Here is a 16,914-nt window from a genome sequence, read left to right as displayed (position 1 = left end):
TAAGCTTGGAGATCAGAGGTAGTGCTGAATTTGATGGATGACAGGTTGGAGTAAAATAAGCCAGGAAGGGAAGAGCATGGACAAAGGCAGAGGAGCATGAAATGCCCAATGAATTGAGGAGCTACGTTTGGTTTACTTTTCTGGAGCACAAGGTATTAAGTTAGTAGTAGTGGCAAGGGAATCTGTGCTGATAGGAGGTGGTCAGAGCCTTGGATGCTACTATAATAAAGACACTAGGCATATTGTAAGCGTAATGGGGAAGCATTGATTAAGTGGGGGCAGACTACCAGCAGCTGCTCAACTTTTATCCAGTTTCTGCTGTGAGAACTTTTTACAGACTTCTCAGGTGATTTGCTGAGGAAGTTTTATCTTATTTTTCTCAGTAGTGGGTAAAAGGGTGCTAAACATATAGTCTGCACTTGAAGACTATGTTGGAGCTACAGAAGAAAAGTTATCCTTGTTCTTCTTGTCTCTTTCCACCCCTCCTGTAAAACTTTGAATTTGCTTGTTTGACCAACATACTGAGATTTGGGTTATGTGGAGTTGGGTGGACTATTAGCCTTGTAATTTCCAGACCGAAGTCTCTCTTTTCCCTCTTATTACCTTCTTTCCTCATCGCCTTCCATCTTGAAGCAACTTCTCAGAGTCTCTCTACCTCCCATACTCTGAAATGACTTTATTGGTTTATAGAAATCTGTTCCTCTGCATTGCAATTTTTGCATTTTCACTGATGTGGTAGTTGGTGGAAGGCTAGACGATAGAACACCCGGAGGGGAGCAGGAAGGATTGCCGAAGAGATCTAGATATCCCTCATGAGGGAGGCACTGCTCAGCACTTGTTTTTCTAGGCATGAAGTAATCTGACTTGATACTAGTTTTCACAATTTTCATCTACTATGGAATATCATGTATTTATTTATTCTCAAATATTACTAAAAGTTTATAATGTGATGGGCATTATTTTATGGATTAAAGAAAAAATGGCAGTGAGGCTGGGAAATAGAAAGCAACAAATTCCTACAATGCAGGATTCTGCCTACCTCCTCAGTCCTATTTTGTATTTTTCTCTCCCTTGAACACTAACTTCCCTTGTCTTCTAGTGTGCCAGGCTCCATGCTGTTGGGGCCTTTTCCAAATGCTATTATATCTATGTAATGACGTCTTCCTTCTCCACTTGTTCACCCTGCCCTTGTCCTGTACATGTACCCTCAGGACTAAACCTTGATGGAATTTCTCCAAGAAGTCTTCCGATGACCACAGCAACTGGAGAAGGTTCCAGCATTACATGTTCTTTCTCTATTCTATACATGTTCCTAATAGTGCACAGCATAATTATAATTAGAAATGATTATGCTATTATTTATTGAATACCTTTATTTCCCCCCTCTAGACTGGAATTCCTTGAGGGTAGAGCAAAATACATCATATTTACTCTCTATTGCCAACAAGTAGCAGAATGCCTGGCACACGCAGATACTCCTGCACTTACTGAAATATTAAATGAGCTGCAATGATAGAAGTATCTGCAGGTTAGTTTTGGAGGATAGAGGAGGGATTGGCCAATTATGACAGGTATAAAGGAAGGTTAATTGATTTAATAGAATGTGGTGATAGTCTAGTAGAATCTTAAAATAGGATCTTAGGACAGCAGGGTTGAGGGGAGAGCCTTCTAGGCAAAAGGAAGAGCATAGGCAAAATGTGGAGGGTGAAACAACATGTGTTCTGAGAAGTGGAACTCGTCCATCAATTTAGAAGAAAAAGATGCTGGTTAGGAGACTGGTAAGATATGAAGCTAAAGATTTAGGCATTTGGATAGACATTAAACTACTTACAAAGGCAATTTTCTATTTACAAATGTGTATACCTTTTGATATAAAATCTTATTACTGAGGATTTATTCTATGAATACATCTGGATACTTAAGAAATGGTATATGTTCACTATTACTTAATGTGGCACTATAATAAAATAAATAGGAGAAAACTTCATTACCTATCGATAAGATACAAATTAAATAAATTATCCATTGAGTGAAATAATATGAAATGATAAAAATAATTAGAACTCTATGTACTGATATTAAAAGCTCTCTTCCATACTATTAAGTAAACAAAAAAAATAAGTTCAGATATGTAAAACAAATACTCATTTTAAATGATAAGAGGCAAAAAGTATTAATCTCCTAAGACATAGCATCTTGAAATTAGACTCAATAGTCCCTTAGAGTGTTTGCTAGGTACATCTTTAACAATGAACTGTGGGCATTCAGTGTTAGGCTTTTCTGTGACTACGATGATCAAAGATTAAAGAACATGCTCAGATAATCGATTGTCAATAGATAATATGAGGCAGGGAAAGAGAGGACTCCATCAATGGATGGATTAGAATGGGGACTGGAATATTCCTTTACTCAAATTTTCTTAAGTTGGTGATTATATCACCTATCTGTATTTTTTCTTTAGGGTTAATTTCCTATGTTGCTTTCCTAAGGCTTAGAACTGATGGCTTTATTTTAGAGCACATGCAAACTTTAATATAATGGAACCCCTGGCATTTATTTGGTTAGAATTCTGGTCGTGTATATGTTAAGATGCTAAACAGGCACACAAAATTCATAGCCTGATATAGAAACAACTATACTATATTCTCGACCTCAATCAGCTGACCATTGACTATTGACTAAAACAAAATATGAACAACCCAACTTAAGAAATTCGGTCTTATTACAAGGACTGAGAAGGTGGGAGGACGGGTTTATAATGTTCTGAGAGTCATATAAATAAAGAACATTATTACTATTTTTTGTTTAACCTTTATTCATTATTAGATCTCTCCAGTAATCATTAAACACATTCGTAAATTGAATTGGCTGTACTTCATCACAAGAAACACATTTAATATTACGTCTTTTTTTTTTTTTTTTTTTTTTTTTTTTTTTTTTTTTTTTTGAGACGGAGTCTCGCTCTGTCGCCGGGGCTGGAGCGCAGTGGCCGGATCTCAGCTCACTGCAAGCTCCGCCTCCCGGGTTTACGCCATTCTCCTGCCTCAGCCTCCTGTGTAGCTGGGACTACAGGCGCCCGCCACCTCGCCCGGCTAGTTTTTTGTATTTTTTTAGTAGAGACGGGGTTTCACCGTGTTCGCCAGGATGGTCTCGATCTCCTGACCTCGTGATCCGCCCGTCTCGGCCTCCCAAAGTGCTGGGATTACAGGCTTGAGCCACCGCGCCCGGCCACGTCTTTTTAACTATGCCAATTTCATTAACTTTTACAGCAATTTTAAACAAGTAAGGCAATTTACAGTTGGTACAGGCTCAACATAAACCCATAGAAACCATTGAGTAAGTATAGTAAGCTGTATATTCATTTCTTTATCATAGATAAATTATCTATCCACCTATATTGCCATATGTATATGTATGTATCCACCCGTCCATCAACTTATTAATATATCTGCCCATATACTTACCTGTTGGCTATTTTATCTATTTGACTCCTTAAAATCTATCCATTAGTCATCTAAATATCTTTTTGTATTTATTTATACTCAGGCTAAGGAAATATTACTCAGAATATTATGTAAACTTTGACAATGCCACTAATTAGCCATTATTAGTGATTACAATAGTTCAGTTTTATACATTAAATATTTCTTCTACATGTAGCTCTCAGAATGACAATGACCAAAATGCTCTTGCAGATAATCTGGCCCTAGTTCAATATAAAGAGAAAGACGGAGAGGGAGAGAAGGGGCGGGGGGTGGGGGGAGAGAAAGAGAGAGAGAGAGAGAGAGAGAGAAAGAGCATCTTTTATGCTAGATTATTTCATTGAATAGCTTACTTGGGAAAGTAACATTATTCCCTGGTTCTGAATTTCATCATCTGTAAAATAAATAGATTTGACTAGATAATTTATATTTTCTAAAATCTCCACTTATTAGATATATTATATATGTTGAAGAACCTCTATTTAATGAAGTCCTTATGTCAAATACTGTGTTTAACCATAGGGAGAATGGCTCAGATCCTTTGAACCCCACTATTTACAATGTGGCTTTGGATTAAAAAATGGTACAGTAAACATCATGATACCAAAACAATTTGTTACTGCTTAGGAAATAAACAAATATCTGTATTTGTAGGTGAATGATGTAGATTTTGTCCCTAATTAGCATGATTTTGAAAAACCTAGTGTATCATTGGGTCTTAATTTTATCTTTTGTAGAACAGGGCTGTGGATGAGATTTGTTGCACAGTACTCTAGGTTCCTTTCAATCTTTTAGATAGATAGATAGATATGATAGATAGAGATACAGATATGACTATGAGAATTTGCATGGAGTTTCCTATACTGTTTTAAAACTATGAAGTCCACTCTAGGGAACGTAGGGACTAAAGAAAAGTAAGATACATTCCTATTCTTATCCACAATGGGTTACAAACGTATTAAATGGCAAATATTTTTACTTACTAAAAACCCTCTATTGCCTTCTGAATTTTGAGCTACAAAAACCCCACATGCATTAGCATCTCATCAGCAATAAACATTCTACTGCTACTTTAGTGTATAGGGTACTATACTAGGTGCTGGTGCTTTTATACTTGTCTTTTTTCTTAGAGACTATTGCTAGAGATGGAGAGGAAATCTCCTCTTTCTTAAAACGTGTGAAAGTCTGAAAGGAAATTATATTCAAATAGATCTGAAAGAAAAATTCGACATTGTGGGTCCTTTCACACTAAAACGTTAAGTATACATTTTGTAATGCTCGTTAGTAAATGTTATGTTGTGTAAGAAACAATTAATATGACCAGAACTTCATGACAGCTGAGGTTGATTACAGAAACAGTTCTACCATGAACTAATCGATTTCTTGCGATAGCATCAATATGTTGACCAATTAAATGAGGGAGATAAATGCTGAAAAAGTATTTAACTTTCCTCTGAGGAAAATTAAGGAGTATGATCGGTCTTCCTAGATTTAAAGATATGGCTGCTTAGTTTCCTCATGGAATACTTGACATCTTTATTCCTAAGGGTATAGATCACTGGATTCAAGAGGGGAGTGAATATGGTATAAAACACTGAGAGTACTTTGTCTATCGGGAAATTTGTGAAAGGCCACACGTAGATGAAAATGCATGGACCAAAGAAAAGGGTCACAACAGTAAAGTGGGCACTGCAAGTGGAGAGCGCTTTGGAGGATCCACCAGAGGAATACTGCCGAACAGTGACCAAGATGATAGTGTAGGAGATCACCAAGAGGATGAAGCACAGCAGGGCAATCATGCCACTGGTTGAGATCATGAACACCCCCAGAATATATGTGTCAACACAAGCGAGTTTAATCACCAAAGGGAGGTCACAAAAGAAACTGTCTACTTCATTGGGTCCACAGAAGGGCAGATTCACTGTAAATGCTAACTGACTCAGAGCATGGAAGATGCCGACGATCCAGGAAAGTATCACAAGCCCAACACACATTCTCCGGCTCATGATAGATAGGTAACGTAGAGGCTTACAGATAGCCACATACCTATCAAAGGCCATGGAGATCAGCAGTACAATCTCAGCACCTCCTAAGAGATGTAGGAAGAATATCTGGGTCATGCAGCCTTCAAAAGAGATGCCTTTGTGTTCACTGAGGAAGTCTGCAATCATTTTGGGGGTGGCAAATGAGGCCAGGGACATGTCAATGAAGGAGAGATTGCCCAGCAGAAAGTACATGGGAGAATGAAGGTGTGGCTCTGATGCAATGGTGACCACAATAAGAAGGTTCCCCAGCACAGTGGCTGCAAAGACTACGGAGAAAAACAGGAAGTAGAAAATCTGGAGTTCTAAAGAACTGGACAGACCCCGTAGTATGAATTCGGTTACCACAGACTGATTACTCCAGGCCATTTGCTCTGATTTTTGAAGGACTCTAGCATTTCCAGTTGGGAGGAGAACTAGGAAAAAATACAGCAATCAGACTCAAAGTGGGATTTTTGTGTAGACTAATTTAGTGGCAGCCCACCATCGGATAGTTCCCTATTGTCTCTTTTCTGGACTCACAGTGACCACATATTTTTCCCAGTAGCTTTTCCAGATATTTCAAGTGATTCAGTTAAATATTATTTTTTATGACTTAGCAATTTGTTTTACAAGTAAAATACAAATATTCATAAAAGAAATAAAAATTAACGGTTTCAAATATTTACTCCTCAGTTGTGAAATACTTTTTAAATTTCACAGCTTGCTGACAGCAGATTTTTGTAAGAAAAGGGAGTGAAGACCTTTTTCAAACCTCATGAAGGGTGAAAGACTGACGAGGAATATTTGAGGATCAAAGCTTACTATTAGTGGGAACACAATGGTGGGAAGGGTGTGGGCACTGGTCTCTTGCAGTGGCTAGGAAACAGGAATCAAACGTGAGGGAAGGAAAATGGCTACAGAGAAACATCATCTGTTTCAATTTTCTAATGGAGATTGTCTAGAATAAAAGTGAAATGTCCGGGTGCAGTGGCTCACACCTGTAATCCCAGGGCTTTGGCAGGCTGAGGCGCGCAGATCACGAGGTCAGTTGTTCCAGACAAGTCTGACCAACGTGGTGAAACCCTGTCTCTACTAAAAATACAAAAATTAGCCGGGCATGGTGGCTGGCGCCTGTAATCCCAGATACTCAGGAGGCTGAGGCAGGAGAATCGCTTGAACCCGGGAGGCAGGGGTTGCAGTGAGCCAAGATCATGCCACTGCACTCCAGCCTGGTGACAGAGTGAGACTCCGCCTCCAAAAAAAAAAAAAAAGTGAAATCGCCTCTATTTATTACTTCTTTATTTCAGTTATACAGCTATTATGAATGACACTTGATGTATGTCACCAATGCCATACATTTTTTTAGAGGCTAAAAAAATGTTCTGGTTAAAGCCTGAAGTACTCATACATTTCTAAGTATATTTTAAATAGAAAGACTGTTAAATACCATGCTACCAGAAGCCAGACATTTTTTAAATGCTGGAAATTATCGATTTCACAGAAGCTGTTTGAAACAAAAATAAACTCTTCTTGTTTCCAGAGTTTACATGGTGCAAATGTTGAGACAAATTTACATCAGACAGAAGATAGTAATGAATTTAGAAGTTATGCAATATAACATACCTCAAAAGTTGTAACTTGCCTGATTAAGGAAATCTCTCTCACACTGAGATCTGAGATTTACAAAATGCACTGAAAGCCAATTGAGTTGATGTGTACTCAAAATTCATGACAAAACCTTTTCATCTTTCTACTAATCCAAGCATTTGTTTTTCTTTTCTTCTCAAACCTCTGTTGTAACTGTATAGTCTAAACAAATTGTTCTAAGACCAAATCCAATTTACTCATTCAACTACCTACTGTTCTTTGGCTTTCTATTAAAAATGTTGTGGCCTTTGGAAAACAAATAAACAAAAAAACCTTCACATTGTTCTTCTAGCTTTACCCATCCCAGAAACTTTTAAATTTCTTTCTCACTCACCTACCTGATATTCAAACAGATGTCTCTAGCACAGCTCTCATTTAAATTGGTGTACCACAAATAACAGTGACCTGAGAGTCAGAAAATGGGAATTGAAATCTTGTCCTTCGAGTGTGGGATCGAGTAATTTACTGAGTCAACCGATGCTTCCAAGTCTTCATATGTAAAATCGGGGCGTTGATCTAGATAATTTTAAGATCCTTTCCACACACGTAATGTAATACTCAACCAACTCCTGAAAGCAGGGACAACTGCTTCACAGTGAAGTTAGGTGAATCCCTTGCCTAATTTCTGGGGAAAAGAGGCTCACAGTCCTTGAGACCTTTGTATTTATGACAGCTGTATTGATACGAAATAATTTTGTGAATTACATGGCAAGAAAAAGACCAGCTGCTGCTTGGGGAATATACAAATGTTCAAGTTGCAGTGGGAGTTATTAAAACTTTCAAGTTCGTTTGGCCATATTTAAAGGTGAATTACAGAATGCATGATTGCTGGTAAATGTTTAATGTACAGGTTATGGATGTGATTGGCTGGGAAAATATAAAGAATAACGTGTATCTTGGACCACGGCAAAGACAAGACAAATAGTATCTATTATTTGACTTATGAGGCTACAAGTGTTATTGAGGAAAGAGAGAGACCCTCTCATATTGTTTTATATTGTTTTATACTCAGTACCTGTTTTAAGAAAAAACAAAGAAGTAAAACCAAAGACAGGTAGCCCGGCGCCAGGCCCAAAACCAGGCGTGGGCCTGCCTGGCCTAAACCCAATAGTTAAAAATCAACTCATAACTTAGAAACTGATGTTATTCATAGATTCCAGACATTGTATAGAAGAACACTGTGAAACTCCCTGCCCTGTTCTGTTTCTCTCTGACCACTGGTGCATGCAGCCCCTGTCCTGTACCACTTGCTTGCTCAAATCAATCACTACCCTTTCATGTGAAATCTTTAGTGTCGTGAGCCCTTAAAAGGACCAGAAACTGTGCACTTGGGGAGCTCGAACTTTAAGGCAGTAGTTTGCCGATGCTCCCAGCTGAATAAAGCCCTTCCTTCTACAACTTGGTGTCTGAGAGGTTTTGTCTGTGGCTGGTCCTGCTACATTCTCTCTCAGTTCCTCCATTAATAAATGAGTATAAGGCCTCTGTCTCCCCATCTGGAAAAAAACTGATACAGAAAATAATAAAATGAATGTTCAAGAATTTCAAATTTGTACTATTCACTTGAGTCATTATGGAGTAATGGAAGAAAAAATTGAAAAGTGAAAAAATTCTGGTTTATAAATTCTAACTATGTAAAGAATGTCAAGTAATCATCAAAATTTTAATATCTCTTAAAAATCAGAATAAAAATAAAATTTAAATGCCATCCATACTTAAATATTTCTCTATTAACAAAATAGTTTTGAATATTTACATTTCACAGAGCTTGTATTCATAAGGTGAAAAGAAATAGCTTGATGAAACTGCATTATATGCCTCTAGTATAATAAAAAGAACATTGAATCTCAGATTTGGAGGCCTGAGTTTACATCACAGTAAAATACTTTATTATATTATACTGAGTACATCACCACATTATCATAAATCTCAATTTCCTCATTTGCACTGAGAGATAAAAAACAAAGCATTGGTATATCAACACATAAAAAACTACTAAATTAGAGAATTAAAAAGACCAAGAACCCTGCATAAAATGGGAAAAAAGTACAAATAGCTGTTATCTGTATAAAAGATGCTCAAACTCTTTTTATATGAACACATGTTGAAATTCATTGAGATACCACTTATCAACTATCATATGGTAAACATTTCTTTTTTTTTCTTTTTTGAATTTATTATTATTTTTTTATTATTATTATACTTTAAGTTCTAGGGTACATGTGCATAACGTGCAGGTTTGTTACGTATGTATACTTGTGCCATGTTGGTGTGCTGCACTCATGAACTCGTCGGCACCCATCAACTCGTTGTTTACATCAGGTATAACTCCCAGTGCAATCCCTCCCCCCTCCCCCATCCCCATGATAGGCCCCGGTGTGTGATGTTCCCCTTCCCGAGTCCAAGTGATCTCATTGTTCAGTTCCCACCTATGAGTGAGAACATGTGGTGTTTGGTTTTCTGTTCTTGTGATAGTTTGCTGAGAATGATGATTTCCAGCTGCATCCATGTCCCTACAAAGGACACAAACTCATCCTTTTTGATGGCTGCATAGTATTCCATGGTGTATATGTGCCACATTTTCTTAATCCAGTCTGTCATTGATGGACATTTGGGTTGATTCCAAGTCTTTGCTATTGTGAATAGTGCCGCAATAAACATATGTGTGCATGTGTCTTTATAGCAGTATGATTTATAATCCTTTGGGTATATACCCAGTAATGGGATGGCTGGGTCATATGGTACTTCTAGCTCTAGATCCTTGAGGAATCGCCATACTGTTTTCCATAATGGTTGAACTAGTTTACAATCCCACCAACAGTGTAAACGTGTTCCTATTTCTCCACATCCTCTCCAGCACCTGTTGTTTCCTGACTTTTTAATGATCGCCATTCTAACTGGTGTGAGATGGTATCTCATTGTGGTTTTGATTTGCATTTCTCTGATGGTGAGTGATGATGAGCATTCTTTCATGTGTCTGTTGGCTGTATGAATGTCTTCTTTTGAGAAATGTCTGTTCATATCCTTTGCCCACTTTTTGATGGGGTTGTTTGTTTTTTTCTTATAAATTTGTTTGAGTTCTTTGTAGGTTCTGGATATTAGCCCTTTGTCTGATGAGTAGATTGCAAAAATGTTCTCCCATTCTGTAGGTTGCCTGTTCACTCTGATGGTAGTTTCTTTAGAAAACCCCATTGTCTCAGCCCAAAATCTCCTTAAGCTGATAAGCAACTTCAGCAAAGTCTCAGGATACAAAATTAATATGCAAAAATCACAAGCATTCTTATATACCAGTAACAGACAAACAGAGAGCCAAATCATGAATGAACTTCCATTCACAATTGCTTCAAAGAGAATAAAATACTTAGGAATCCAACTTACAAGGGATGTAAAGGACCTCTTCAAGGAGAACTACAAACCACTGCTCAGTGAAATCAAAGAGGACACAAACAAATGGAAGAACATACCATGCTCATGGATAGGAAGAATCAATATCGTGAAAATGGCCATACTGCCCAAGGTAATTTATAGATTCAATGCCATCCATCAAGCTACCACTGAATTTCTTCACAGAATTGGAAAAAAACTGCTTTAAAGTTCATATGGAACCAAAAAAGAGCCCGCATTGCCAAGACAATCCTAAGTCAAAAGAACACAGCTAGAGGCATCACGCTACCTGACTTCAAACTATACTACAAGGCTACAGTAACCAAAACAGCATGGTACTGGTACCAAAACAGAGATATAGACCAATGGAAGAGAACAGAGTCCTCAGAAATAACACCACACATCTACAGCCATCTGATCTTTGACAAACCTGAGAAAAACAAGAAATGGGGAAAGGATTCCCTATTTAATAAATGGTCCTGGGAAAATTGGCTAGCCATAAGTAGAAAGCTGAAACTGGATCCTTTCCTTACTCCTTATACGAAAATTAGTTCAAGATGGATTAGAGACTTAAATGTTAGACCTAAAACCATAAAAACCCTAGAAGAAAACCTAGGTAATGCCATTCAGGACATAGGCATGGGCAAGGACTTCATGTCTAAAACACCAAAAGCAATGGCAACAAAAGCCAAAATTGACAAATGGATCTAATTAAACATATGGTAAACATTTCTATCAGGCGGCAAAATTCTAGCAGATTGAACACTCTGCTCTAGATGATGCTACAGTGAGGTAATGCCAGAAGGAATATAAAATAATAAAATTCCATGGAGGAATATTTAAATATATTAAATATATACATATATATTTAAGTAGGTATATGTATATATCTATATATCTATATAAATTTACCTCTAAGGAGAGGGATATGATAGGGGACAATAGAATTGACGTGTTGAAATGTCAGGGATAAAATCAAAACATCTCTGATTTTATCTACTTTGTTAGTTTTGACTTAGGTTAAGAAATAGAGTTCAACTTAGAAAGCAGAGCTACCATGCATTGTGGGATAAGGCATTTACCATAGGAATTAGACCTTAAACAATGTGGAAGGACTTAGGAAAGCAAAGACGTGAAACAGGGAGCTGCAGAATTAGAGGCAGCAATAGCCAGTCAATCAAGAAACCAAGCCCATCTAGCCAACGAAGTAGAGGTCATGAAAGGAGCAAAATTTAGAAAATTTTGCTGATAGAAAAATTTTTGTGAAGTTGTTACTTCTGAGGATCTGCAGGCAGGCAGCCTGAGGCTACTGTTGATCCTCAAATTCAGAAGTTGGGAAAAAGGTGGACATAGAGTGAAGTCGCTGAGAGCAAAACAAGCTAGAAGCTGTTGGCACCTCTGCATCTGTATAGCCACAAAGATCAGAGAGTCATGGCTGGTGCTTTAGGCTGTTTTCAAATTCCAAACGAATTTATTTTTAGACAACTCCAATACAGAAAGACGTGGAGAAAAGAATTCTGGGAAATGTAGTTCTCAGCTTAACCACTTTGACAATAGAAAGATGTAACGTGCCACTCTCTGGTCTATAGGAAAGACTCATGCACTTGCATTATGTACCTGGGAGCTCAGCTGGTACTGGAACTTCCAGAATGGCTTTCCTGACATATCTTGTGCCTCACCTGGAGTGTATAAAATGGCTGGGGTCTGGCTAGTGCTCTATGTTTACATATAATACTTCATCATTCTGTATTCCTCCCGTGTGTGTGTGTGTGTGTGTGTGTGTGTACACATGTGTGTCTGTCTCTCAATATTTCTTTGTATTTCTTCTATTTATCCTAGGACCCTGATGAGTTAAAAATTAAAATATATTAACAGTGCTGGAGTCACACACTGACTTTTAAAACTTCTGCTCATGTGTGGCATATGATACTTCTAGTCGCATTACATTGCACAAAGTAAGTCACATATCCAAGGTTCTGGTAAATAAAGGGAGGGTTACACTCCTTCCATAGCATGTGAAGGTTCCTGAAGGGATGAGCCATATACAAAAAGGTAACCAATTTTGATTTTCTAAAATTCAGTCGGCCAGGCGCGGTGGCTCACACCTGTTCATCCCAGCACTTTGTGAGGTGGAGGCGGGCTGATTACTTGAGGTCAGGAGTTCAAAACCAATCTGGCCAACACGGTGAAACCCCGCCTCTACTGAAAATATAATTAGCAGGGCATGGTGGCACATGCCTGTAATCTCAGCTACTCTGGAGGCTGAGACATGAGAGTCACCTGAACCGGGTGGTGGAGGTTGCAGTGAGCCAAGATTGCGCCATTGCACTCCAGGCTGAGTGACAAGAGTGAAACTCTGTCTCAAAAAAAAAAAAAAATTTATTCTACTACATAGACTGCACAGGAGAATAATCACATTATTAGTATCCAATAAATAAAAATATTCATAATGACAGTTACTTGGACGTCTCATTTAATTAGTTACAATCACATTCACATTGCTGGTAACTTAGTCAAAATTATCTCCTTATATCCATTTCATTTAATGATCTGTATTAAATTTCTCCCTTCTCCAAACTAAGTAAATCCTTACACAATACTGCTTTCAAATAATTATAATTCTGCCCATGATATTAAAAAGAAAAATGACCCCTTATCTTTTATATCAAGTTAAATTTTTAGAAAGGTATTCATATTCTTCTAAACTGTTAACTAAATCTCCTGTTTCATGGCAAATAAGTTGCACTGTTTTCCCTCCACATGCATTTATTTTCTTCTGTCAATCAATATTTTAGTTTTCATTCTAAGTCAAGTTCATGACATGTCTCCTGCAAGAACACTTGCTTGATTGATTCTGCACATTACCAGTTTTGTTTGTTTGTTTGTTTTTTGTTGTTGTTTTTTAACTAAGATCTAGTTCATCCATGGTCTCTGAGAATTGACTGAACACTAGGTCTATTTGGTGGTATTTTTCACCAATTGTTTTATTTATAGGTGCTTAATATTGCCAAATAACTCTAAATTACTTGAAGCAGAGGCAAATGTTTAGATTTTGTTCTCCATTGCTTCTAATATAGCATTAGAGAACCAAGAGTCCTTATCAGAATTAGTTGAATTGATATTTCCTGTTGCTTTTTGAAATTAGGACTTTCCCAACGTCTAGTCCCTGAATCTCTCAGGTCCAGGTGAAAACAATCATTGTAAATTCCCACAAGATTCTTGAAATGTCTTTCCTTCGTGAACTCGATAATGCCATCTTTGTTGTTTAATAAATCCCATTGCAAGATGATTTCTTGTTCAATTCCCGAGTCCCTACAACATCCATTTTATCCACAGCTGGTACACAACTAATGATTCAACTAGGTCATTTATTTAGATTTAAAATTGCCTTCTATGCTCTATCAGAAGCCTACTTAACACTGAGTAATCTAAAGCCCTGGCTCTGCTATAGATCCGGTAAGAAAAAGTGTCTTAAAAATGAGTTCTGCTGAAATATTTTAAACGTTTGCCCTTCCCATTCCCATTTCCTAATCCCTATTCCGTGAAGCTTGGATCAATACAACAGTTTATGTATGTTGACATTTACAGAAGAAGAATTCATACAGAGGTGAAATGAAAGAAATTGATCTTTGAGTACTTTCCCATGAAAATGTTGTTATATATCCTTTAGGATATAAACTTTTAAATAATAGAATTATAAATATTTGTAAGGAACACATTCATATTTTAATTAAAAAGAAAGGACCAGAAGAAGTTAATGCCTTTCCTTTGTCTATATGACTGTATTGTAATGAATTAGTCTTCTTTCTCGGATGAATATCAGCAAAACTAACTTTCAATGTATTTCTTTTGAGTTTCAAATAGGAAACTTTATCTGGGAATACTTTAATAGTTAATATCTGGAAATTTACAAAAGCTCTACAACTGTCAGTTGAAACTTCACTATAATGTGCTTAGGAGCCCTTATGTGTGATATAATTATTATGTTTTTGTCAGTAAGGATATCTTTATGGACAAATTCCAAATGACTAAACATATATGTGTATGTGTATTTCACACATTATCAGCATAAAGTAAATGCTTACTGTTATCGTTAGGATTACATAGATGAATAGATAGACAAATAGGTAGGAGGTCTGTTCAGAATGATATTATCTTGGTTGGATTGCCATTTAGTATCAGAAAAGAAAGTGTTCTTTTCAATTCCTATGAATTAAGGAATATTTTGCTATAAGCTCTAATATTCCATAATTTCCATTCAAAACAATATACCAAATGAGAAGGATGGATAGAATAGTCAAGGTTTTTAGGGAAGATAAAATTTCTGAAAGTAGATTATTGGAAATGAATCTTTTGCTTCCATTGAATCTGACTTTTCTCTCTCTCTCTCTCTTTTTGTTACAGGCTTCTACCTATGAATCAAGGCAATGGATGTGGCCAATAAGTCTACCATGTTTGAATTTGTTTTGCTGGGGCTCTGTAATTCCTGGGAACTACAGATGTTTTTCTTTATGGTGTTTTCATTGTTTTATGTGGCAACAATGGTGGGTAACAGCCTCATAGTCATCACAGTTATAGTGGACCCTCACCTACACTCCCCTATGTATTTCCTGCTTACCAACCTTTCAATCATTGATATGTCTCTTGCTTCTTTTGCCACCCCGAAGATGATTACAGATTACCTAACAGGTCGCAAAACCATCTCTTTCGATGGCTGCCTTACCCAGATATTCTTTCTCCACCTTTTCACTGGCACCGAGATCATCTTACTCATGGCCATGTCCTTCGATAGGTATATTGCAATATGCAAGCCCCTGCACTATGCTTCAATCATTAGTCCCCAGGTGTGTGTTGCTCTCGTGGTGGCTTCCTGGATTGTGGGAATCATGCATTCAATGAGTCAGGTCATATTTGCCCTCACGTTACCATTCTGTGGTCCCAATGAGGTAGACAGCTTTTTCTGTGACCTTCCTGTGGTGTTCCAATTGGCTTGTGTGGATACTTATGTTCTGGGCCTCTTTATGATCTCAACAAGTGGCATAATTGCGTTGTCCTGCTTTATTGTTTTATTTCATTCATATGTTATTGTCCTGATTACTGTGAAGCATCATTCTTCCCGAGGATCATCTAAGGCCCTCTCTACTTGTAAAGCTCATTTCATCGTTGTCTCCTTGTTCTTTGGGCCATGCATCTTCATCTACATGTGGCCACTAAGCAGCTTTCTCACAGACAAGATCCTGTCTGTGTTTTATACCATCTTTACTCCTATTCTGAACCCAATAATTTATACTTTGAGGAATCAAGAAGTAAAGATAGCCATGAGGAAACTGAAAAATAGGTTTCTAAATTTTAATAAGGCAATGCCATCATAGTTTTCTGACACAGAACATTAGTCACAATGCTGTGTTAGGCTCTTCGTTCTAGAGGGTTCTTATCAAATTGTAATTGCCAAGAATTTGTGAGGGCTCAAGTTCAGTGCATTTTGAAACTATTCTCATGATTGTGAATGTGTTCAAAACACATTTGGAATTTCAGAAAAGCAAGTTAATGAAAACAATTTATTCTAGAAACAAAGACTATAAGAATGTCAGGAGTGATAGTTCCAGTTAGGATATTCAATATCAATAATCAATTAACTGGAAAAGAAGACCAAGGAATGAGGAGAAGAAATACAGATTAAAGCAGAACTAGGAGATCATGACAATTACACACAGTTAGCAACTGAGTCACTCAGTGAGATGCTCCTAAAGTATGACAAGTAGCAAGATTCCTATAATCCTTAGGAACTCCATACTGCTATAGGATCTTAGCCTCTGACAGAGAAGCAATGATTTTCCACATACTTTCCCAAGCCACTCCTACTTAACATTTAAACCAACTTGTGATATCTTCTATTAAAGAAAACTCTAGATATATTTTATTACGAATGTTAATGATGTCCATAAAAATGCTGTAAGTGTAGCAATCTTTACCAACCACTTTTAGTTAATCATCAAAGCAATACAGTCATATATTTCTTTCTGATAATGCAGAATGAGTAGAGAGGCTGGAGAATTCTGCAAATCAGAAAATATGAAATGAGTTGCAGATCAGTACACTTTGTTTTGTACAGACACTATGGTTGCTTAATTACTAAGGAGTTAAAACTAGAATTAAGAGACACAGCTTATAATAGTTGAATTTATGGAGGGTTCACGCTTGCATTTTAAAGTGTGATATTACTTTGCATTTTAGTTGTTTTTTTCTTGAAATATTTGGATGTAAAAATAATGAATCTGCATTTAGTAATACATTGTCAATGTAATAAGTAAGTTTTAGTACACAAATAGGTTTTGTTACTATTTTAAATAAACCTGGTAGGGTTAATATTAGCTTTAATG

At 37.0% G+C, this 16,914-nt stretch overlaps 2 protein-coding genes across 2 annotated transcripts; one reads left to right on the top strand and one right to left on the bottom strand.

Moving 5' to 3' along the window:
- Positions 1-4,945: 4,945 nt before the first annotated feature.
- LOC102134609 (olfactory receptor 4K3) lies at positions 4,946-5,922 on the bottom strand. Its single transcript, XM_005560659.3, has one exon. It carries the CDS (start codon positions 5,891-5,893, stop codon positions 4,946-4,948), a length of 948 nt encoding a protein of 315 aa, XP_005560716.3. The 5' UTR covers positions 5,894-5,922.
- A 9,039-nt stretch (positions 5,923-14,961) lies between these two features.
- On the top strand, positions 14,962-15,906 carry LOC107126384 (olfactory receptor 4K2). Its single transcript, XM_015453307.3, has one exon. It carries the CDS (start codon positions 14,962-14,964, stop codon positions 15,904-15,906), a length of 945 nt encoding a protein of 314 aa, XP_015308793.3.
- The last annotated feature ends 1,008 nt before the right edge of the window (positions 15,907-16,914 follow it).

Source organism: Macaca fascicularis, chromosome 7 (genome assembly GCF_037993035.2).
Source record: "Macaca fascicularis isolate 582-1 chromosome 7, T2T-MFA8v1.1".
Lineage (NCBI taxonomy): Eukaryota > Metazoa > Chordata > Mammalia > Primates > Cercopithecidae > Macaca > Macaca fascicularis.
Note: the sequence above shows the minus strand (reverse complement) of the source record. Positions and strands in the feature narration are given on the sequence as shown.

Bases quoted from the DNA above. Each gene is read 5' to 3' on its own strand.
- LOC107126384 (XM_015453307.3), top strand. From the start codon at position 14,962: ATGGATGTGGCCAATAAGTCTACCATGTTTGAATTTGTTTTGCTGGGG.
- LOC102134609 (XM_005560659.3), bottom strand. From the start codon at position 5,893: ATGGCCTGGAGTAATCAGTCTGTGGTAACCGAATTCATACTACGGGGT.